The 23,525-nt window shown below is 27.5% G+C and overlaps 5 protein-coding genes across 5 annotated transcripts; 3 read left to right on the plus strand and 2 right to left on the minus strand.

Annotated features, from left to right (window-relative positions):
• Positions 1 to 3,510: 3,510 nt before the first annotated feature.
• EIN_327040 (malic enzyme, putative) lies at positions 3,511 to 3,984 on the plus strand (the record flags this gene model as incomplete). The annotated part of the gene is made up of 1 exon (XM_004185355.1): positions 3,511 to 3,984. One exon carries the CDS (start codon positions 3,511 to 3,513, stop codon positions 3,982 to 3,984), a length of 474 nt encoding a protein of 157 aa, XP_004185403.1.
• A 4,135-nt stretch (positions 3,985 to 8,119) lies between these two features.
• EIN_327050 (hypothetical protein) lies at positions 8,120 to 10,006 on the minus strand (the record flags this gene model as incomplete). The annotated part of the gene is made up of 1 exon (XM_004185356.1): positions 8,120 to 10,006. The coding sequence occupies one exon, from the start codon at positions 10,004 to 10,006 to the stop codon at positions 8,120 to 8,122; it is 1,887 nt and encodes a 628-aa protein (XP_004185404.1).
• Positions 10,007 to 17,706: 7,700 nt separating this feature from the next.
• Positions 17,707 to 18,660, plus strand: EIN_327060 (hypothetical protein; the record flags this gene model as incomplete). The annotated part of the gene is made up of 3 exons (XM_004185357.1): positions 17,707 to 17,721; positions 17,774 to 17,831; positions 18,242 to 18,660. 3 exons carry the CDS (start codon positions 17,707 to 17,709, stop codon positions 18,658 to 18,660), a joined length of 492 nt encoding a protein of 163 aa, XP_004185405.1.
• A 158-nt stretch (positions 18,661 to 18,818) lies between these two features.
• On the plus strand, positions 18,819 to 20,179 carry EIN_327070 (hypothetical protein; the record flags this gene model as incomplete). The annotated part of the gene is made up of 2 exons (XM_004185358.1): positions 18,819 to 19,276; positions 19,330 to 20,179. The coding sequence occupies 2 exons, from the start codon at positions 18,819 to 18,821 to the stop codon at positions 20,177 to 20,179; spliced, it is 1,308 nt and encodes a 435-aa protein (XP_004185406.1).
• A 178-nt stretch (positions 20,180 to 20,357) lies between these two features.
• Positions 20,358 to 20,846, minus strand: EIN_327080 (hypothetical protein; the record flags this gene model as incomplete). Its single annotated transcript, XM_004185359.1, has 1 exon — positions 20,358 to 20,846. One exon carries the CDS (start codon positions 20,844 to 20,846, stop codon positions 20,358 to 20,360), a length of 489 nt encoding a protein of 162 aa, XP_004185407.1.
• Positions 20,847 to 23,525: the final 2,679 nt, after the last annotated feature.

Below are 23,525 nucleotides of genomic sequence, written 5' to 3' on the forward strand. Positions count from 1 at the left end.
ATGCTCAAATGGTTTAAAAATTAAATTTAGGGGTTAATTTTAGTGCGGTTGGCCAGTCGAAATTTCATGTAGTTTTTATATTATATTTTAATTATAAGAACATTCTTAATTAACAAAAAATTGAGACTGAACCTTTTTTTATTTAACAACTTTTCAAAGAAGAAAAAAGAAAATGGGTGCGGGGTTTTCTCCAGGTGTGGGTTTCTCGTTTCACTTTAATAAGGAGTCACCAAATTTTTGTTTTTTTCCACAAATAATTGTTTTTAAATGTTTTGATTAATATTTGGTTTTTTGCTTTTAAAAATAAATAATTACAAAAAAGAACCACATATTTTTTGTTCAAAAATTATCAACAACACATTTTATCAAATCAGTGTGTATCAGAGACAAATTATTATTCAAAAGATAACTATAAAACTAATGCACATAAAATGTATCAAAATAATTTTTTATTATCATACATTACATGTTTTTTTATCTATCTGTTTATTTAGTGTTTGTTTTGAAATAAAGTATGATTTAGAATGAATAGAAATCATACTTTTATAATGTTTCAATATTAAACAAACAGCAATTAGTTTTAAGTTGAAAATATTAATTGTTTTTGTTGATAAAATACTAAGACTTGTTTTCGGGATTTACCTTTTACACCCACACCCCGCTATAAATACACATTTTTTATTTAAAAATAAAACATTTTTTGTATTTTTTGTTTTTGAGTCTTGAAAAAATAGGGTTTTACTTTTTCTCGTTTACATCTAAAAAAATAAAACAAATAAAAAGTTTTATATAAAACGTCATTTTTTTTGTCGCATGTTTTGGCGCAAAGTAAACGTTTTGATTTATTTTTATTTAACTATTAAACACTAAATTATATAATAATAAACCATACTTTTAATAGTTACGAATCTAAAACTCTTAATTACTAAATGAAAAAACACTCAACCAAAATCCAAGTACTTTTTACTTTCGATGTCAAAACAAAAGAAGGTAACCCTAATTTGGTTAAAGAAGGGATTGAAACCCCAGACAACATCATCGATTCAATAGCCAATGCGTTTATTTTTTTACTACTTCAAAACCCAATCAAAAACAATGGCAGAGGCTTCAGCTATCTCTGTTGCTAACCAGACATTTTCTCTCTTCGTTACTAAAAACAGCGATTCACAAAAACTCAAACAGACATTCCGTTGTGTTTACCAGAAATGTTATTGTACTATTTGTTTGAATTTGAATGAAAATAAAACAATGGTTAAACATATAGTTATAACAAATAATCACTCCCATAACTTTACGACGGATATTCCATTACACATGAGAATTATTTTTTCACAGGAACAAATAAATGAGATGAAAAAACTTGCTATGATACATTATTCCCCTTCACAAATTGTCACTACAATGAATCTTTCAGTCAAATCATCAGTAGTTTGACTTCTTATTTCATCTTCATTCAATAAATATTCACCAGATCAAACACAACAACTATTTTTGTACGTTAAAATAAACTAACCAATTTTCAACTCACTTTACCAAAAACATTTCAGGACAATTTGTTTCTTTTTTTGCTTTCAACGTCAATCAAATTTCAACTGATTATTCAAATAGAATGTTTATAGATGATACAGCTTTAACTGATGTATTCAATTTGCCTTTAATAGTAGCAGTGTCTTTAGACGAAAAAAATAAAACGGATATTATTTTTTATGGTATATTAAGAGATAGAACAACTGATTCGTTTTTAAACTTGTTCAAATTCGTTTCTAAATTTAGAAAATTTAATTTGGTTGTGTGTGATAGGTGTATGTCACAGATTTCAACACTTTCTTCCGTCTTTTCTGGAATCAAATACGTTTTTTGTCACAGGCATATTGCAAGAGATTTTATCGTTGCCTTTGGTGAAAAGTCAAATATTGTTCATATGTGGTTTCAAATGATTGATAAAACGGTATCAGAAACAGACTTTGTCAAAACGTTAATGACGATGAGTGGATCGGATCTCTGTACTGATCAAAATGAAAGAATTGAAGAAAGGATAACATTATATTAAATGATAGACAAATACTATTTAAAATAATTAATGAATTAAAATTGGTGAATAAAAATGAAAAGAACGAAGACCGTATCGAAAATAAAATTCGATTAATTCAAGGTTTACTTAATGTGATGGATTGCTGGAGACCAAGAGTCACTAAGTGTATTTCAAACAGAACAACTTCAAATGAGATAGAAGGATACTTCGGAGTTTTTAAACTTAAGTTTGGTGGAAAAGAAGTGACTCTTTTTAAACTGGCTTAACTACTTGAAGCAGACAGCATAAGTTTTTGATTTGTAGTTCTATTTTGATTACAATGCGGCTCGATTGGTGATAAATGAAAATATATTGTACATTTTACCAAAAGATGTAATACATAAAATCATGACAGAGTATAGGTACGCAATAAATGGTATGGAAATGATTGTTGATGGCACCACTTTATCTTCGTGTAACTGCGACCAATTCATAGAAAACAAATACCCTTGCATTCACTTGGTTACACTGTAATTTATAAAGTGGTGTTTCCCACTTCCAGTTACTCTCTTCAATGATAAACTCTTTGAGATGACAAAACGTGTTTATTCAACTAAAACAAGCTCATTGATGAGACAGTTAAGCCATCAAAAAGTCGACGTGATCTACACTTTGCTCTTGAAGCAATAGAAAACGTTTTAAAGGATGACAACACCCTTTTAGTGAGATATTATGAATTTGTCAACAATGTTTTGAAAGGAAAAAACGAGAAAACTGAACACATTGAAGAATTTGTTGTCGAAGAAACAGGGAAAAGACTCCGACCCAGTTTATTGGTCACTAAATCTACAAGTGGTAGGAAGTCGATTTTTATAAAAAAAAAACGAAGAAAGTAGTAACACTATTGAAAAGAGAAAGTCGCTAGTTAGCACCCAGAATTTTGTTGACAATTTGACTGAACCATCGCGACAATTTCAAAAAGGACCAAGACCCAGAATAATGGTAGAAACGTTGATGCGTCCAGGAAGAGTAGTTCCACCAAAACCATATGTTTATGGTCAGGGTTTGAATAAAGTTGAACCAAACGCTTTGGTCAAAAGAGTATACCACTGTAAAAAGTGTGGTCAAGGTGGTCACAATTCGAGAAACTGTTTTTTGAATTAGAAATTACTCTTTTATTTAATATTAATAATTTATTAATTAATTAATTGTTTGTTTGTTATAAATAAGAATGTTGAAAAAATGTCAATGAGCATTGATTAGAGAGTTTGTGAGCTGTATCTACATGGTTTCAATTTGGAGCGTCTTGAAAACTTCTAAAAACAACTAGCCCAGTGCGATGATTGATTTTTTTGCAACATATACAACACGTATTTAGAAGACATTTCGCAGTGAAACTTGAAGTGTCACAATAAAAGTACAATATTTTGTAAAACCCGACACTTAAAGAGGCGTATCACTTGTGATATGCCTCTCTACAAGTATTAGCTAGTTACTCAATGCACGGACTGAGTTTTACAAGACACTTGTTGAGAAGGCACACAAATTCTTTCGAAGGAAGATCCAGATCATGCCGAAGTGCATTGTGTGGGTTTAATTGGTTCAACGCGTACTACACTCCCGGCGTATCTCGCATTTCAACAAACATCCGTGACGACAACGACTCATCACTGTTGTATACGATGTGTGGCAACTTTGTTGGTGTTGTATCGGACTCGACACGAGTGCTTGATGATGGAGATGTGACACCTGCTGGTGGGTTTGGTGTGATGGAAGGGAAGGCGTTGCTGATGAAGTACTTAGGTGGTATTGACGCAGTTCCCATCTGCATTGACTCGAAGGTTGCTGGGAAGGCTGATGCTGGTGCGATGATAGAGTTTGTGCAGCAAATACATCACACCTTTGGTGCAATCAACCTGGAAGACATATCACAGCCAAACTGCTACAGAGTGCTTGACATGTTCGAGTTTTGAAAACCCACAGTCGTAATACACAATTGTCCCTGTTCTGTGAATGTTACAGAACCTTTCCACACAAGTTCTGATACAGCGTCTATGTTCATAGGTTCACCATTTGTGAATGCCTTTCTGATAATCGGAGTGATGCACTGATCCTTTGCCGATTGTACAAATGTGGTGTTCACTTCAAACCTGTTTACGTTCAAAACAACCTGGTTGTCTGATGCATCAAATACAATTTCACCACCCATGTATTGTAAGAGTGAAGTATCGAACGATTCAAATGCATAAATGTTTGAATTTTTACAAGTAAAAGTGATCCAAAAATTGCATATTGTTCCACTCTTAAGATGCCCTTCTCAACCATTTCAATATACATTTGTGTTGCTTCAAATGTACTCAAAGAGACGTCTCCCGTTATTTTGACAAAGGAAATCAGATTATCAATATTGAGGTCTTCCTCCAAAATGATGTTCTTTCCAAGTAAATTAATTTAATTTGTATCAACATAAGTATTGATTACAATTTTACACTTTTTACTATCTGCATCATCACTAATACACATCACTTTAACTCCACTCATGTGTATGTCCAACGTATAAATGCCACCTTTCATTATTTGAATTGTCACACCGTCCAGTTTCACATTAACAATATCATATTCCTTTGTTATCTCTGCATTGTTTTCATATATGACCACACTATACACGGCGGTTGAAATTTCAATGTTATATCTCTGTTTATACTCTGTACTGGTGTCTTTTCTATGGCAATTTTCCGTGTCAGTAACTGTGCAAAGTACATCATTGGGCATTGAAAAACAGATTTCGATGTTGATTTGTTAATCAATGTTTTGGAATTACATACAAGTAAAGTATCTGTAGGAAGAGATGCACCACTCATTGGCAGTAATGTGTGGAATGTGTAGAATGTGTGTAGTTGTGGTTTTTGATGAAAATTTGATATTAAGACATTCTAAGTTGAATTTATTCACATTGATGATAGAATTTGTTGATTACAAAGTTTCAAAAGTCAAATCAGTGACAATGATAAAAAGGGGGTTTCCAATCAGTGCTTTATCATTTCCAAATACTTTGAAAACACTCAGTTGTGATTTTATTGGTGTCAATTCCGAGTAAGTCAATGTAACACCTTGTTTGATAGTGACTTCTGGAAAACTTTTTCAGTCAAATTGTTTGATGAGTGTATGGGCGTTCCGTGTATTTTGACATTTTTCGTTTTGATAAAATTTAACATTAGAATTGAGTATAGACTTTCAAACGTAATAAATAAGTATGTCGGAATTTGTCTCAGAATGTTAAAGATTAGGTATATGTAAGGTATCAACTTGATTTCAATTTGTGTGTTTTAAACACTACTAAGAACAGCTAGTCTAGTGCAATGATTGATTTTTGCATCAAATACGACACATATTTAAATATCATTTCGCAGATAACCCGGAAATGTCACTTCAAAAATTTAACATATTGTTGAACTCGACGTTGAAAATATAATATCATAAATGATGTGCCTTTTAACAATTGAGTGACTTGTCTTTGTTGTAGAAGCCATCACCGAAACATTTTACAACAACGACATTTGTGCACTTTGAGCACTCTAAGTCATCAACATATAGAAAAGGGGGTCAGACGAGCAGTATTTACAAAAATATATTTACATGAGTTATGTGTTTACCAACAAATACTACCACAATAACATATTTTATGTATCCCAAACCGAACGAACACTCAAAGAAGACACTATAAATGTTGCCACCAACACAGTTTGCATTTTCATATTCAACATACACGATAAAGTATTGAACTTCACAACAATTAATTACTAAATATATTATGTTGTGTTTTAATGGTTGTATATTGTTAGAAATACAACGATATATTATTCGAAGACAACAATGTATAGTTCATGGCAGCTTGTTGAGTCGTGATCATACAAAATATTTACTATTCAATTTAAGAGTAAACCAACTTTTCATTTTTGAACATTACTATATACATTAAAGCATTTCGTGTATTTTGTTTAATGACATTATAACTTGTTATAAAAAATTGTTAATTCAAAAAAATATAACCAATATACTACATTTTCTTCAATGAAATGTTAAAAAGTATGACGTACTAAGTATTATTTTTGAAAAGTTATTGAAATATTATAAATGTATTATAACTTTATTAACAATAAATACAATACATCTATGTTGTCTATTAAAAACAAATAACATTTTAATGTAATATTAATAACTATAAACATAAAAACAAACTTCTTAACACCATCTAAGACAACTTTTATCATATATGAAATAACATTTCTGGTAAACACAACGGAATGTCTGTTTGAGTTTTTGTGAATCGCTGTTTTTAGTAACGAAGAGAGAAAATGTCTGGTTAGCAACAGAGATAGCTGAAGCCTCTGCCATTGTTTTTGATTGGGTTTTGAAGTAGTAAAAAAATAAACGCATTGGCTATTGAATCGATGATGTTGTCTGGGGTTTCAATCCCTTCTTTAACCAAATTAGGGTTACCTTCTTTTGTTTTGACATCGAAAGTAAAAAGTACTTGGATTTTGGTTGAGTGTTTTTTCATTTAGTAATTAAGAGTTTTAGATTCGTAACTATTAAAAGTATGGTTTATTATTATATAATTTAGTGTTTAATAGTTAAATAAAAATAAATCAAAACGTTTACTTTGCGCCAAAACATGCGACAAAAAAAATGACGTTTTATATAAAACTTTTTATTTGTTTTATTTTTTTAGATGTAAACGAGAAAAAGTAAAACCCTATTTTTTCAAGACTCAAAAACAAAAAATACAAAAAATGTTTTATTTTTAAATAAAAAATGTGTATTTATAGCAGGGTGTAAGTGTAAAAGGTAAATCCCCTTGTTTTCAATGAAAAATGTGTTTAGATCCGCATGAAAATATTTAAATGCTATTTAATCAATTTAAGTAGATAAGCGCAAATTAAAATTTAGATTATATTTAAATGTCGTGTTAATTATAATTAAGGAAACAATTTTAAATATATAGAGATAAATCGCGAAGAATATATCTGATGAACATGTTTTTACATAAAATAATTAAGTTTGAATATAAATTTTAAAATTTGAATGAATACATTTGCAAATCTACATTATATAAAATAGTTATATATTCTTAAAACAAAAATGGTTGGGTTTGTACAATGGTTTGATTATGTGGTTTTAGTATGACAATAATAATAAAACAACATGTTGATTTAACTTATGTGATAAATGAGTGTTACGAATTATTCTTCAAAATAATTATATTGATATTTAATAAATTCCTTGATTTTGATGATCAAAATAATATAAGTATCACATTTTATATTTAAAATAATTTTTTGATTATCCACGTTTTTACCATTTTTTAAAGTTTTTTATTATATTATTTTTGTAAAAATGTAATTCAACACAACCATTTTTGAAAAACATTCTGTTCGTGGAAAAAAAACTGAAGTTTGGTGCCTCCTGACTTTAATTATAATTTAATTTTTATTTTTTTTGTAATTGTTTTAACAATTTATTAAAAAAAAGAAGTATTAAAGGAATAATTACATAGATAAAATTTTCCTGAAAACAACGACAATGAAGACTATTCAATTGTTGACACTAATATCAGATAATTAGTAGAACTTGAACTAATAAAATATTCTTTTTTTAGAAAAGACGAAATTGTTTTTAAAAAACTATCTGTGACAATTCAAAACAAATGCGATTTTTATACAAATAAAACTAAATTTGGTGATGAAGGAACACCTGGATTGTTGGTTATTGATAAATACAATGGTATTAAAACTGTAAGAGTTAAAGAAAAAAAAACTAAAGAAACCCAAAAATAGCAAAACAAAGGAAAAAACTAGGTTCAAAACCATCACAAAAGAATTCACATTCAGTTTTGTTAAAACGAGTTAAAACTTTTCTGGGAAATAATAAGTTGTTGTAATATTTGATTTTCATTTCTTCATTTCAACACAAGTTTCAGTTGAACAAAAGTTGAAATATGCAAGTTGTCGAAATCCTATTATCAATATTTTGTTGTTTTTTATTGTTATGGAAAAATGATTAAGCCTTTTTTTGCTGAAAAATAAAAAAAATAAAAAAATAACTGTTTTAAGGATATACGGTAATAATATCGAAATACAAATTTGGATTTGCATTTTTGAACGCAAACTTTTCAACAATCACTGATTTTTTTAAATTTTTGACTAACACGAGATTTTTACAGTCATGAAATGAATTGCTTTTAATCAACCGCGTGTTTTTACCAACCCATATTTCTTTCAAATGGTCACACCGATTCAATGAATAGCACTTTATAACAGTCACTTCGTCTGGAATAATTAAAATTCCATTTTTAACATCCGATTCAATAACATCATACAATACTACTTCTCCTTCAATTTTGTAATTTTTAATTAAAAACTTAAAAATTCTGTAATCGAGATTTGTACGATAAATTCCGTCTGTTAATGGATGTGAAAATTCGACGTTTTTAAGGTTTTGAAAATTAATGTTGTCCATTCTTTGGTTATTTAAAAAATCGTCGTCAAGGAATGTGATTGATGTCAATTGCCCACTTGAATATATGTTCTTATTTATTTTATAAGGTAGAGCTGCTTCTTTGATTGTTTCTAATATTGAAAAGTCAAAACGAGTATTAAGACATTTTGGTAAAAGTAATTTTTTGATGTTTTTACACTCACGAAAATTTTCTGCATATAATAAAGATATATTGTCTGGGACTTGATAAGTGTCAATTTCCAAATCTTTTAATCTTACATCCTTTTCTATTGTTTTTAAATTTGTGATATCAAATGGTAACAGCCCATTAAATAACTCACAATCCTTACAGGAATACACATACTCATCAACTATTAGATTCTTTCTGTCATCTAGAGTCTTCATCCAACAAGCGGCTTTGCAATTCACAGATTGAGTACCAACAATTTTGATTGATTGTAACGAATTGCATTGATACAAATTGTTAAAATAGCTCTTCGAATTCAAAGTGAGTGCAGTGATCATTTTTAGGTTCTCTTGTTTTTCAAAAACCTCCATGTGCGACAAATCAAGTTGCTTCAAATCACAATCAGATAACGCATTTTTGCGAATTACTTTGATTGTCGGCGCAATGTATTTATCACTCAAATTTTTATTTCCAGAAAAAGCGGATTCACAGATTTCATTAACTTCACAGTCAATCGAAACCCCTCTTCTAACATCACTTTGTGTGATAAATAATGTTTTCCTGATATTAGAAAATACACTTGAACATGACACGTTTAATTCCAATTCAACAGTTTGTGAAGGAAATGAAGTCACGTGTTTAATATTTAACACGTCGTAAAATGGGTATTTACCACACTTTGTCAAATTTGAGCAAAATGTGAGAGCAGAGAGTGTGTCACACCCAACAAAACACTTTGATCCCAGTACACTGACGTTTTTTAAATTAATTTCTTTAAGGGAAGCACACCCCTCAAAACACAAATCGGGTATTGTGTTGATATGATCAGAAAGTGTAATTGAGTTCAATAATTTATTGTATTTAAAGGTTTTTATGGATAATTTAGAAATATTAGAACACTCCAAATCAGTAAATATTTTGAATTTTGATTTAAACGCATATGGTGATAATATAGATGCTTCTTTATATGAACAGTTGTTTTGTAAATCACCAGAAGAAAATGTGATATGTGGGCATATCACTTTTATTTTCTTATTCAACTTTTTGTATCTGGAAAGTTCAATTGGGTAATGCACATAATATTGAAAAAATCCAGGGACAAATTCGTCTTTTTTGTCATAAAGGTGAAGAGTTTCAACATTTTCGAAATAATTAACCATTTTTGGATTCCATTGAATTGGATTAAAATGAAACATCAGTGGGATCTCTTTAAACTTTTTGCAGACTAAAACCATTTTTTCGAAGTGGTATAAACAATTAAAATATTTTGAAACAATCATCATTGAGTACCGGTCTAAAGAGGTATTCATTCAATGTGTTATTTGTTTTGAGTTTCATTTTATAGTTATTTTATAACAGAATCAAAAGACTGGTTGTTTAATAGAGTCAATTTACAAATGTTATTTGTTCTCTAACTTATCTGGTTCTATTTGGACCATTAAAATTGTAATATTTCGGGAAAACGTCCCAAAAATTATCCTTTTTGTTTTAATTTTTTTTAACATTTACCTAATGCCCGATGTTTACAATAAATTAAAGCTTTTTTCTGTCCACAAAATAAAGTTTAAAAACAAGATAATGTCAAATAATTGACTCAATACAATTTCATTTTTTTATAATTTGTACAAATACAGAATGAAGGCGGAATAAAAGCTTGGCGATTATTAAATACTTGATGTATTAAATAACAATTTTATATTATCAATTAAATAACTGTTCACCCTTTTTAAATTGTACAAATTGAATACTTGATAAACAAGTTATTAACCCAAAAAGTTGTTAAAGAATACAGATAGAAAAATTATTGGTAGTCATGGAAAAAGTGGTTGTCATGAAAATAATGTTATTGAAAACAAAAAAATCGATTTTTTCCCAAAAAGTCTTCAAGTGTATTGAGTAAGTCGATTATTAAATAAAATAATAAATATTAACTAATTTGTTTTATGTTATTATATAAGGCATTAAACAAATGTTAATAATGTTAATATTTTAAACTTTTTACAATTATAAAAATTATATATTTAAAAAAACTTATTAAATGATGTATATTTGTGTTTTTTGGTGAACCTTACTACAGTAGGAGATATGGACAATGAAAACAATAATCAGCACAAAACGTTTGGTTAATTTGAACACAAACAACAGTTTTCATAACGAAATGTCATATGACGCTATATTTGTAATATAGCGTCATATTACACGTTGTTTATCAATGAATGCCTAATGATTAATAATTTGGTTTCAACGTTTAAAATATACAAACTTGATAATCGGGATTATTGCTTGTTTGATTAACACATCCCCAACTTTTTCATAATAAATTACACATTCCCAACATCAATTCATTTTATATCAAGACGACATGATTAGTCAATTTTGATTTTGAAAATGAGTAAAATATTTTTGTGTTTTTTCTGTTTTTATATAAAAATAGTATTTTTTAAATTTTTCATCCTTTTGACAACCACTTTCTGAAAAATCAATCAAAACTACCACGGCTTTCCCGTAAATTTGCTTGTTAAACAACTAACAATTTATAATTATTAAAAATAAATAAAAAAATACTTTTTTATACTCGTGACAACCACTTTTTCTTGCATCTGTAATTATTAGACTTCCGGCCCGCCATTATTTTAGGATAACGGTAAGGAAACCCGCGGTTGCAACGGGAAAATCAATTTTATTCGGCCTGCGTTTTTGCAAACACAATATTTGTTATATGTTTTGTTATTATTTTTTGTTGGAGTTTTTTAATAGAATTAAACTCAAAAAATGAATAGAATCTGTAAAAAGGTTTCAAAAACATTATTAAAAAATTTCTAAGACAAAAAATTAAAGATGGAAATTGTTCATTTAACATTCTAAAAATTGTTTTTTTCTCAAACAAATAAGACAATTTATTACTCAACAAATTACACAGTTATTGTTAAAATATACAGATGATAAACAATCAAATAAATAAAACTGTTATTTATATTTTTTAATATCAACAAACCAATCAGATCAATATTTATTCAATATAAAAATATATTTATTTTATATTATATTGAATACTATCAGTCTTTAAAAAATATCCTATACCTTTTGGAATATAAGTAATGTAGTATTTAAAGAAGCAGTTTAGATAATTTATCTCATTTTTTTGTTTTTTTTAATTTGAACTAATCTATGTTGTTTGCATAAATTTATAGCTATTATGTATACTAAATAATGTATATTGACCCACTCTACATTACTCATAATAAATAAATTTGTTTTCATTAAATTCTTTGTAAACTTTTTTCATATTATTAAATTTCAATTTTATATAAATTAAATTATAATATCCACAATTCATAGATTGTGGATATTTAAAACAATCAAAATGTTAGTTTAAACGTTATATGGTCAACAATAAAACATGTTGAATTTGTATAAACAACATACAATAAAAAAAAAGAAACAAAAAAATATTTTTTATAATAAATTTATTACTAATTTCAATTCTTGTGATATAAAAAGAATTAAATTACGTTTAAGATATGATAAATGGTATTGTATTTAAAAAGATAAATAATTTACAAAATAAAAGTATGTTATAACAATCTTATTCTTTATTATGAAAAGTTTCTATTAACTTGATAACAGTTATTTTTAATTTTAATGAAAGACTTACTTAAAAACAAATTAGATTTGTTTTTGTTGTAGTTTGCTAATCAAATAATACAATCTTTCTTAATCGGCAAATTACCTTTTTGAATAATAAAATATCCAAAACATTAAATAATTATATCAATGACACTGTTTTAAACCATGTTTATTTAACAAAGTCAACATTTTGTTTAAATGTGTTAAAACAATAAAAAACAATTTGTATCGTCTCGACGATTATGACTGTTTTAAATACACTAAAAAACTTAATTAATTGTTCAATGACTTGTCATTAAATTGTATTGTATTTGTTTGATAAGATAAAATTCAAACAATTTAACCAAAATATTTATTTTGCCATTTGACTTTTTTATAATCAATTTAATATTTTTTCTTGTTAAATAAAAAATTGTTTATATTCAATCAAGTTTGGGTTTAAATTTCAAAATAACCCTATTTTAAAATTTGTGTATTTTTTAGATTGCTTTTATATTTAAAGATCAAAATTTAAAACTTTGAGACAAAAATAACATAGTGTTGACACGTTTAGAAATAAAGGCATAGATTGATTAACTTCACTGTTTTTTCAAAATTTTTGGTTTTTTTGGTAAAATAAATTTATGGTTAAGAGATTATTGAAAATCGTGTTTTTGTTGCTATAATTGGGGTGCGGGCTGGAAGTCTAGGTTAATTTAAAGTGTCTCGTTTTATTAGTCAAAATTGAAAACATTTCTTACAAAATCTCATACAAACAATTATTTTTTGATGGATCTTAAGTAATTGAGTACTTATTCGTGAATTGTTTTAAGTAAAATAAAACTGACTAATGGCCGATTTAGGTAAGAAAGGGGTTTTGAATAAATTTTAAAATATGATTTGGACATTTTTTAAAAGTGAGGCTAGAAACCCACACCTGGAGAATAACCCGCACCCATTTTCCTTTTTCTTCTTTTACCCAAATTATTGTGTTTTTTACTTCCAAAACACGGAAATAATTAAAAAGTCGGGTTATTATAGTTTCTTTTTCTTTCTTTTTCTTCTTTTTGGTGTTTTTTATTCAAAAATAAAAAATGATTTGAGTTTGATTCAAAATGAACTATCTAAGAACAAAAATTTTCCCGGATTGTTACGTAATTTTAGTTTATTATAACAGTGTTTCAAATTTGTGTTTATTCAAAAAACAAATATACTATTATATAAACTATATATATAGTTTAATGATTTAAACTATATTTTTTAACTTGTAATAGTTTATCAAAACCCAATTTCTAAAAATAGTTTATAATTTTCACAAGACAAATTCTATAATATAGTAATGTATAGTAAAAATATTCAAAAATTTGCTTTTTTGAAACAAATGATTATTTTTGATCAAAATATTTTCTTTTATATCTATAATACTCACGAGTCAAATTCAATTAAGTTTTCGTGAAGATGCTATATTATAGCTCGGTTGTGTGTTTAATATTACCATTTTTAAAATAAGTTCAAAAACAATAAAATAAGTCAAGATATGTCTTTTTTGACACATATCTTTTTTTATTAAGTTGTAAATAAAAACAAAAATTTTGATATGCAAACGAATGTACATCAACAGTACTATAATGTATCACTGAGTTTTATCATACTGTAACATTATACAAAGAAGTTACAGAATGTGTTTTTTATTATAACAATCATTAACAATTATAATAAAAATTTATTATATTTTTAATATTTGTTTTTTTACAAATCAAAAAATTATTTAAATTAAATTAAATAATTTTAATCAAAATAATAATAAAAACACCATTAACAAACTATACATATTATTATAATTATATTAATATAAACTATTAAAATGATTTAAGTTGTTGAAAAATTAGATGGGTTTTATATCCACCATTATTTTTAAAAAACTTTTATGAAAACTAAAAATTAAAATAAACAAGTTCAAATCTTCAAACTCAACACAAACAACAGAGATGTGTTTGTGTTGAGTTTTTGCTGATTATCATAATCATTTGGCAAATTTATTTATTTATACACATAACGCATATAAATTAATAGTTAGATAATGCAAATTACGCGCGACTAATGTTTGTTTGTTTTTTATGTTATTTATTATGTTTAAGTGGCTGATAAATACAATTTATTAACTATTAGAAATGGGTTTAAAGTGGAAATAAAATATTGATTACTCATTAGTATTTTTATGGTTAATAAACTGAATAACAATCTATAGTTAAGATACTATATTAAACTAATTAATAATTAAGGAAGTGAACCTTATATTATATTTGTTAATCAAAACATTTTATAAATTATATTAAAATTATACCTGAAATGTGTTCAAAATATTATTAATCACTTCATTAGAAATATCAGGATAATATATATTTATTTTTAACTTCCTAATAATTTATATTTATTATTTAAAATTAATTTCATGTAGTTTTTATATTGTATTTTAATTACAAAAACATTCTTAAATACCGCCAAAACTGAGACTGAACCTTTTTTCATTCAACAGCTTTTCAAAAAAGAAAAAGAAAATGGTTATGGGTTTCTGGCCTCACTTTACTTAGATTTCTTCTTAAAAAAAGCTTTGGGTTATAAGTATTAACTAAAAAAAATTAAGTTTTATAAATTTAAAGTTAAATAGTGTTTATTTATGTTCAACATCTTTGCAAATTATTTCATGTGGTAAATTTTCACACTTTATAACAACAATTTTTGTCTTTTGAGTTGCTCCTTCAATTTCAACGAGATTTTGGCAATTTTGAAGGTGAACATATTTTGTGTTTGGTGAAAGAACAACTTTTGTTAGATTTTTGCAGTTTATGACAACTAATTTTACCACAGTTTCCAAACACACGATTTTAGAGCAAAGCGCCCAACTTACTTTGAACAATTTCTACCAATCATGTAATTTCCATAAATAGTTCGTCGACTATCTGTTGCAATTTTTCTGAAACGGTTAACTTTTTCAAATTTCAAACCACCACTTTTGAGTCTTTTTGTGGCTTTATTTAATTTCACTTCTGAAAAGTCATATTTCTTAGCATAGAATAGTGGGTTAGGTAGTTGCATAAATTTAGTTTGTGGGTAATTCGTGTAAAATCCAGGCCTTGGCATTTTAAGGCTTGGGTTATAAGGACAATATACACGAGATTCTAAATCGACATGAAAAAACCCCAACAAAATGTTTTTTTTTGCTCTTTCTTAAAACGACTTCTTCGGTTTGTATATTACTAAAGTCGTTGGACTTCATGTTGTCCAAGTCACAAACAACAATTGCGGTGTCAAAATTTCCTTTTTCAATTTTAAAAGACGGTTCTATGTAATTTTTAAGAAGTGCAACACGATTAGCGACTTTACCAACAATTGTAATACTTTTAGATGGCAATTTATCGAAATTAATTATTGTGTTTTTTAATAGACTTTTTTCTTTGCTACTATCATCAACAACATTTAACCAACAATAGTCTTCAGTAGTGCAAAAATTACAATGTTTGGGTTTTGTCTCATCTTCCGGCTCTTCATATTTATAACAACTTTTTATCTTTTTATAATACTTGTGAATATCCAAAGTTTCGATATTTTCAATAAATGTAGTTGAAATAACTCTTATTGGCTTATCTGTTGGTTTTTCCCATACTACAATTTCTACATTTTCACACACAAAAGTACTGCCACTGGGGACTTTCAAAATCACTTTCTAAGTTTCTCCAACATCAAAAACTCCTTTTTTTGAATGCGTCAATTTTTAAAACAAAAAGGAGTGATTTGGGTAGGTTTGCAAGTTTTTGTGGGTCATTCACTGTCCCTTTAATTATGTTTTTGCCAACAAACACGGTTGAGTAGAAATGAGATAAAAGCTCTTTGTGTGTTTTGATAAAAGTGTTGTTAAATTGTGAGAAGTCGCTGTCTGTATTTTTTTTTGTACCATTTTAAAGACCATCAACACAACTCCCTTCAAGTTTCAAAAACACGACTTTTGGTTGTAATTTTAATTTGAATTTGTTACGAGTCGAAACGTCTTGTTGTAAACTCAAATTTGAGTTGCAACAAAACACGAAATATGCAACTTCAAAACAGTTGTTTTTGAAATTCAAATTCCTGCACTTTTCATATATCAATTGATGGGAAGTTATATTTAAAAATTCAACATTTTCACATTCAAAAAATTGAGTCAACAACAAAGGAAAGTCTCCGTCTTGTTTAATGCTCAATCCGTCAACATGTTGAACTATAAAGTAATCACATTTGCTTTTTAATTGTATTTTAATATTACACCCCCAATCCATTCTCACAAAATTTGTATTTTTGAGGTAGATGTCAACATCCATACACTTATTCAACTCAAATCTGTGACATGAATATTCTTCCAATTTAACATTAGCAACTCCTTTTAAAACCATTTGTTCCATTCCACGCTGTGGAAAGAAGATTTCTCTGACATTTTTATGAAGAACGTAATTGGCAAACATAAGTCCAGACAAGTTTGATTTTAAATATGTTGTTTTACTCGCACGCCTTTCCACCATTTCTAAATTTCGTTTTTTGAAGTCTTCAAAAAAGTTGTTTTCTTGTTTTTCTTCCTTTAAAAAGTTTAAATACATTTTTTTATTAGATTTAACATTGAGATCGTCCTCCCAATAATTGAACTGATCAAACCTGTTATATTCGCTAATATACTTTCCATAGATAAACACCCGCTTTTTAATTATCTCGTCGAGAACACTAAATATCTCATCATTATTTTTTTTCCCAAGTCACATATAACAACACCAAGATTTCTAAAGTATTCAATTTTCTCCAAAAATTGAGTGTTCATCATAATTCGGAATATAGAGTTGGGAATGATTAAACAAATGTCACTTGGTTTTCCACCAAGTGACACTCGCAAATCGACGTAATGTTTCAAGTCATCAAAAAAGTTTATAAAAACGACGTCGTAAAATACAATTTTGTGGATTTGAGGAGAAAACAAAAAGTTTGCATTTTTGGAAAGTATTTTTGGGCGGAGTGTTGTGCATCTCACCGTGACAAGACTCTTTAACGTTGATCTATCTTGATACGCAACACCTGAAAATTTGGTCAAATCAACACACTCAAGTTTGCTCCAAACTCTTTTGTTTGTGTATATATCTTTTTCGTTACAATAATAACCAAATCCATTCGAAGTTTTCAAATGGAATTTATTAAAAGTCTACGACTCGGATCTTTTTAATTTTGTCTAAAACGCCATAGTCTTTAAGTCTGGCACCTAGCATTGAATGTGAGCATTGGACAGTCTCAATGTTTGGAATAAATTCAAAATAGAATTTGAATTGTTTTTTAAATTGCGAAAAATAAACAGACCGATTTAAAAGTGGATAGCCGTCAAATTTCACATATGGATTTATGTGGAGTGTTTGCAAACTGTTTTTATACTTGTGGTTGATTTCCACAAAATTATAAAGACTGTCCAATGCGTTGATCTAAAGCGCAACATTAGAGAGGAAAAATTGCTCAAGTTTAGTTATTGAATTTTAACTGCTTTGTTAGATTAAAAAAAATAAATGCATTTTAGTTGGTTTTATGAAGTCAATTTTTTCTATAAAATAAGCTTTTCATGTTTTTATATTTATGTAAATTAGTAAAACATAATTTTAAATGTTTTTTAACATATCGTTAGAATCATATATTATAATTCAATATATTATTAGACTGGTAACTCTATTAAACACTTGTTTATATTTATTTGTCTCAATTTTAAACAATCAATAAATTAAATAAAACATGAAATGGCAATTAAATTAAAAATGGTTTTTTGATGAAAGTTGCATTAAATTTTAAAAGTCGTAAAATATAATACATTTTTCTTCAAGTTTCCAAAATCTGTTTATCTTCTTTGTGCTCATTAAAAGTAAATCCAGTTTTTATTACAGAGTCTACTATTATTTGGTTTTACAAACACTTTTTACCTGACACTATTGAGTTTGGGTTTTATGGATTTATTTCTATGGATCTTTTTACACTCCCAAAGCAAATTTGCAATGTGAACTTTACAAATGCATTCAAAGATGGATTATTAACAACTGAATTTATTCAAAATATATTCCCGAAAGTGACTCGAATGTCTTTGATATCTTTGGATACTGAAGATAACGACTATAACGCATGTTTGGAATGTGCCAAATTAATAACAAAACACACAAAATTCCTAACGTCTTTAAATTATCTGCGTGTAGATTTGAACTTCTTTTTTGACTTTATCAATGATTACACTGAAAATGGAAAAGAGAAGTATTTACACCTTCCAGAGATAATTATTATCTTTTCGGATGATGAAAAACAATTGAATTGAACACAACATTTTTCAATAAATTAAAGTGGCTAGAACATGCACTTCCCGATAACAGAAGAAGCACTGTGAACATCAAAATCAAGTATCACACAGAGGATAAAAATGTTCTTAGTTTGTATAAGGAAACGACATACATATACGATATTTGTGTTTCAAATATGTGTGAAAAACTCAGTGAACGAGTTGTATGTAAAAACGGAATGATTAAGATTGAGGGTTCTACAATCAGTCCAATCATCAATACAATCATTAAAAACTGGTATTCCACATCTGTTAAATTTAGATATTCAAATGAAGAAATGATGACAACATGGGTTGTTCCTGAAAGTGTCTCACATCTTACTTTGCTTTCTAAAAACAATGATGTAGATGGTGATAATGTTGATACACGTGTTCTTAAAATCGACTTCTCTTGCATTAAAACTTTCAAAATTCTATCATATATTGAAGTAAAATTTGACAACGAATTTCTTTGTTTGGAAAGCCTCTCTGTGACAAATGCCGTTGCAATTAAATTCACCGAGAAGTGCAAAATGAATAACCTTTCTGAAATTGAGTTGTGGGATGTCGACAAAACAATTTTTTTTGTAAACTTGACAATTCAAAGACACTTTTTGTTTTTAAAGGATATCAAATCACATTCAAAGAAAAACTTGATAATCTCAAAAGACTTACTGTGATCGAATCAGATTACGTGTCGTTGCCAGAAATCAACTTTGAAAACAAAGTTGTCCATTTAAGTCGGTCTGCGGCAATAACTTTTAACGGAATCGATTCACTTGAGTACCTTCAATTATATGCCGATAAAAATGATACAAAAAAACTCGTTGAAAGTGTCAACTCTGTTATTGAATTTCCACTTTTAATAATAGAAGAAGGCGAGTGGAATATGTCCAAATTTGTTTCAATGAGTCCGCGTGTCGAAGTAATTGGTTATGAAATTATAAGAAACAAAGAAATAGAAGAAGACATGTACGACATGGTTGTCTCATATCAATATTTTGATGGGTATAACAGTTTTGACAAAATGCGATTTATCAATAAGAACAACGTGAAAGAGACAATTGCAAACGTCGGATATTTTGAAGTTGAAGTGACTGGAAACAGCCTAATAGCTGTTGGCGTTACGAATGCGTCAAAAGATACTGGATATAAGAACACTATGATTGGCTGGCAGCAAAGGAGTTGTGGGTATCACAGCGACGATGGAATTATATACAAGGATTATATTAACAATGTATATGATACTGGTATACGACATGGTGAAAAAACAGGGACATGCAATGTTATTGGTATTGGGATAGTTTTTGTTGTATTTCAAACAGAGTGTGACATCTTCTTTACTTGTAATGGGAAAATAGTGTTTCAAAACAAGTTTGATGCGGACAGTATTGCCGCTGCTGTTTCAATGAATACTTTTAATAAAATTGTGATTAACTACGGAGAGAAACCTTTTAAATTCGATTTAAATATGATGAAAGAGCAATTAGTCAATTGTGTTGATGGCACACAGTTATAAAATCACTACAAATTTAATGTTTGGGGTTTTAAATGTGTTGATTTTAGTATTTAATAATTTTAAATTTAATTTTAAAATTAAATATACACAAATTAAAGAATTGGACTTTTAATTATTTTTAAAATTCAAACTTTGAAAATATTTTCTAAAATATTTTTTTTAATATAAAATATAAAAATCAATCAATTAATTTCTGAAACGCCACCCTTTCGGAATTTCTTACGTGCACAATCCCACAATACGTGAATTTCATTTGATTCATCAAAAGTAACATTTTCTTGTTGTCTTTGTGTGTATCAATTCTTATGTTTTTAAACTTATTAAGACACCACTGTATACAATACTTTCCTATATCTTTAACCGTGTTGTTTGAAGCAATTCGATGAATGACGTGATACTCCAAGTTGTTAGTCCAATTACCTTCTATTTCACCATAAGTCTGGTCCGGTCCAGGAAAACAAGCAAAAACAGCAGAAATGATATTGTTTGAAGTGCACACATATAATCCGTTCTTTTCAATGTCAATTGTAATCTGTTCAATTGTTGGATACACATCACCCCATTGTGTTGGGTTACCATGGGTTATCATATAGTTACGAGCTATTGTATATATAGAAATCAATACATTTATGTCGTCTTTTGTGGCAAAACGAATTTCTAAAGACATTTTAATTTTCAGTTTATTTATTTTAGTTTAAATAATTCTTGTTTTCATTTTATATTAACAATTTAATTAAACCATTATTTTTATGATAAATAAAGATAAATATCAAAATACTAAAATTCAAAATCAATTGATTTAAAAAGCATAAAAAAAAACTGTTGTTTTTAGTACTACCGTGCAGACAGCTAATTTGACAAGAACTTGTGGAAGTTGATAAAAAACGTGTTGCTTTTTGGATAATATAAACTGGTTTTCAAAAGTCGGTACTGAGGTGTCCCGATTTTTTGCATTTATTTTGTTTATTATTTTAGGGAATCGTTTTTTTGTAATAAAAATCACTTGTTTTTTCCAAGTAAAAAAGAGAAAAACAGTCTTCGAAAAATATTTTTTTACTTGAAGAATTTTTAAGCATTAAAAAAATCCATATAAAATTTGAAATAACGGGATTTTTGTTTCTGAAATACAGGTGAATTGTCCAAAAAGTGCATTTTAGTACAGAAGCAAATAAATTTAATGTCAATTTTTTTCATTATTAAACATTTTAATAATTAATAAAATATTCACAAAACAAGCTTAGTTAGAAAATTAGTATGCTTAATAGTGTTGTCACAATAACAATAAAAATATCAAAATGATTTGATAACTTATCTTTGTTGGGTTTTATAAAGTCGACATTCTTTTTGAGCATTTCAATGAGAACATCTTTTTTAAATATTTTAAACAGAAAAATATTTTTTTATCATTTTATCGTCTTTTCTTGTGTTGTTCTTTGACTTGGTCTGTCAAAATTATCAAACATTTGCTGTAATTTATTTTTTTTGGTTTTGGAACTCTTTATTTCATTATTTTTTTCATTAAAAGAAAATAACCAAAGTTTGTTTTAAATTTCAATTAAATTTTAACGAGAGTAATATTCAGTTAAAACTCGACACAAACAACACCATCCAAATTCACTTAAACATTAATTGTTGTGCTTTTAGGCCAACAGTACTGAATATATGTTGGGAAGTATCGAGTTGAGGTCAAAATAAATAACGGGATCGGGGTTTTTGGAAAAGGCTGGCTAATATTCCAACATTTTCCCGAATTTGTACGTAAATAATTGAACAGTATTGGTATTTTTTTCAAAATAAAGTCGGTACTTTCGATTTTTTGTTTTTTATTTTTTTAGGAAAAAACAAAAATAAAAAACGGGATTTTAGGGAGTTCTAAAAATATGACAGTACCGACTTTTGAAAAACAGTTTATATTTTAATTAATTCATTCTACTATAAGAAAAATTTTGTAATAAGATTCGTATTTATAATTATTTTTCTAATGAATTGTAATTTAGTTTGTTGTAAAACCACGAAACGGTTGTCAACAAAGTATTTATTATCACCAAATACAAATATTATAAAAAGTTTGGTAAATTACATCATCAATAAAAACTGTAACATTTAACGTTGTAGTTGACATATTTATGACAATTCATATACATTTTTAATTTTTCATATAGTAAAATGAATATAAAAAATATAAATGCTTGCATAAAATTTTGAAACAACTTAGTGTTAAAATTTATTATTTTGCATTTTATAAAATTCAACTTTTGATAATACAAAAAGTACATAATGATAAGTCATATAACTAAATTAATTAATGGTATGAATACACTTCTTCTCATCTTTCTTCTCAATAGCAGCAGCCTTTGGTGTGACTTCTTTTTGTGCGGCTATTTTCTTTCCTCCCTCCTTTGGCATGTGTATTTAATGCGTAAATTGTAAGATGTTGTTTTTTTTATAGAATATAATAATTATTTTGGAAGTACATAAACTTGTATTTTGTACAATAATCAGGAATTTTAGATGCCACATTATTGTTCTTTATTTGGTGTGTTATTTATAATAATGACATGGTCTGCGTGGTGATGATGATTAGTGGTGAAAATTCTTGTGATCTGCTGAATTTTTATTTCCGTGCAAAAAATCATATTTTTATATTAATAAAAGTGAAAAGTGTAATATTGGGATGTTTTTAGTTGTAGCATATCATATGTCGTGTATTGTTAATTTTGGATTGAAATTATTTGCTGTTTTTCTCTGCTATACATTCGTTATGTTATATAAAACACAGCTGTCATATTTCACAAATATGTTAATTCTATAAAAGATAAAAAAGAAACTTGCATTTTACTCGTTAAATACACACGCCAAAGAAAAGAGGAATAAAGGGAGCTGCACAAAAAGAAGCCGCACCAAAGGCTGATGCTACTGAGAAAAAAAAGGAGAAGAAATAAGATGTATTCTTATTCATGACTTAAATTGTATTTTAATGCATTATATAAAATTATATTAATATTAACGTCTATATCAATTTAAAACTTTTATTCGTATTGTAAACGACTTTAGTTTATTATCACTACACGTTGAAAAGTTTTGTTTTTAGTCATATTTTATGATAATGGTAAAAGTTGTATAAACAACTTCATAAAACAGAATTCGTTATTTTTGTATTAATTCTACAATAAATGAGATAAATACCAATGTACAGGTTTCCATTTTTTGTATTTCTACAAATACAAATGTTATAAAAATGCACATCAATAAATACATGCATACATTTTTTTGTCATATTATGTAAAATTCCAACTAAACATTCATAAAACAACATTTATTATAACGAGGAATGGTGTCTGGTATT

The sequence above is a fragment of the Entamoeba invadens genome, assembly GCF_000330505.1.
Source record: "Entamoeba invadens IP1 unplaced genomic scaffold scaff_1105074725601, whole genome shotgun sequence".
NCBI lineage: Eukaryota > Evosea > Mastigamoebida > Endamoebidae > Entamoeba > Entamoeba invadens.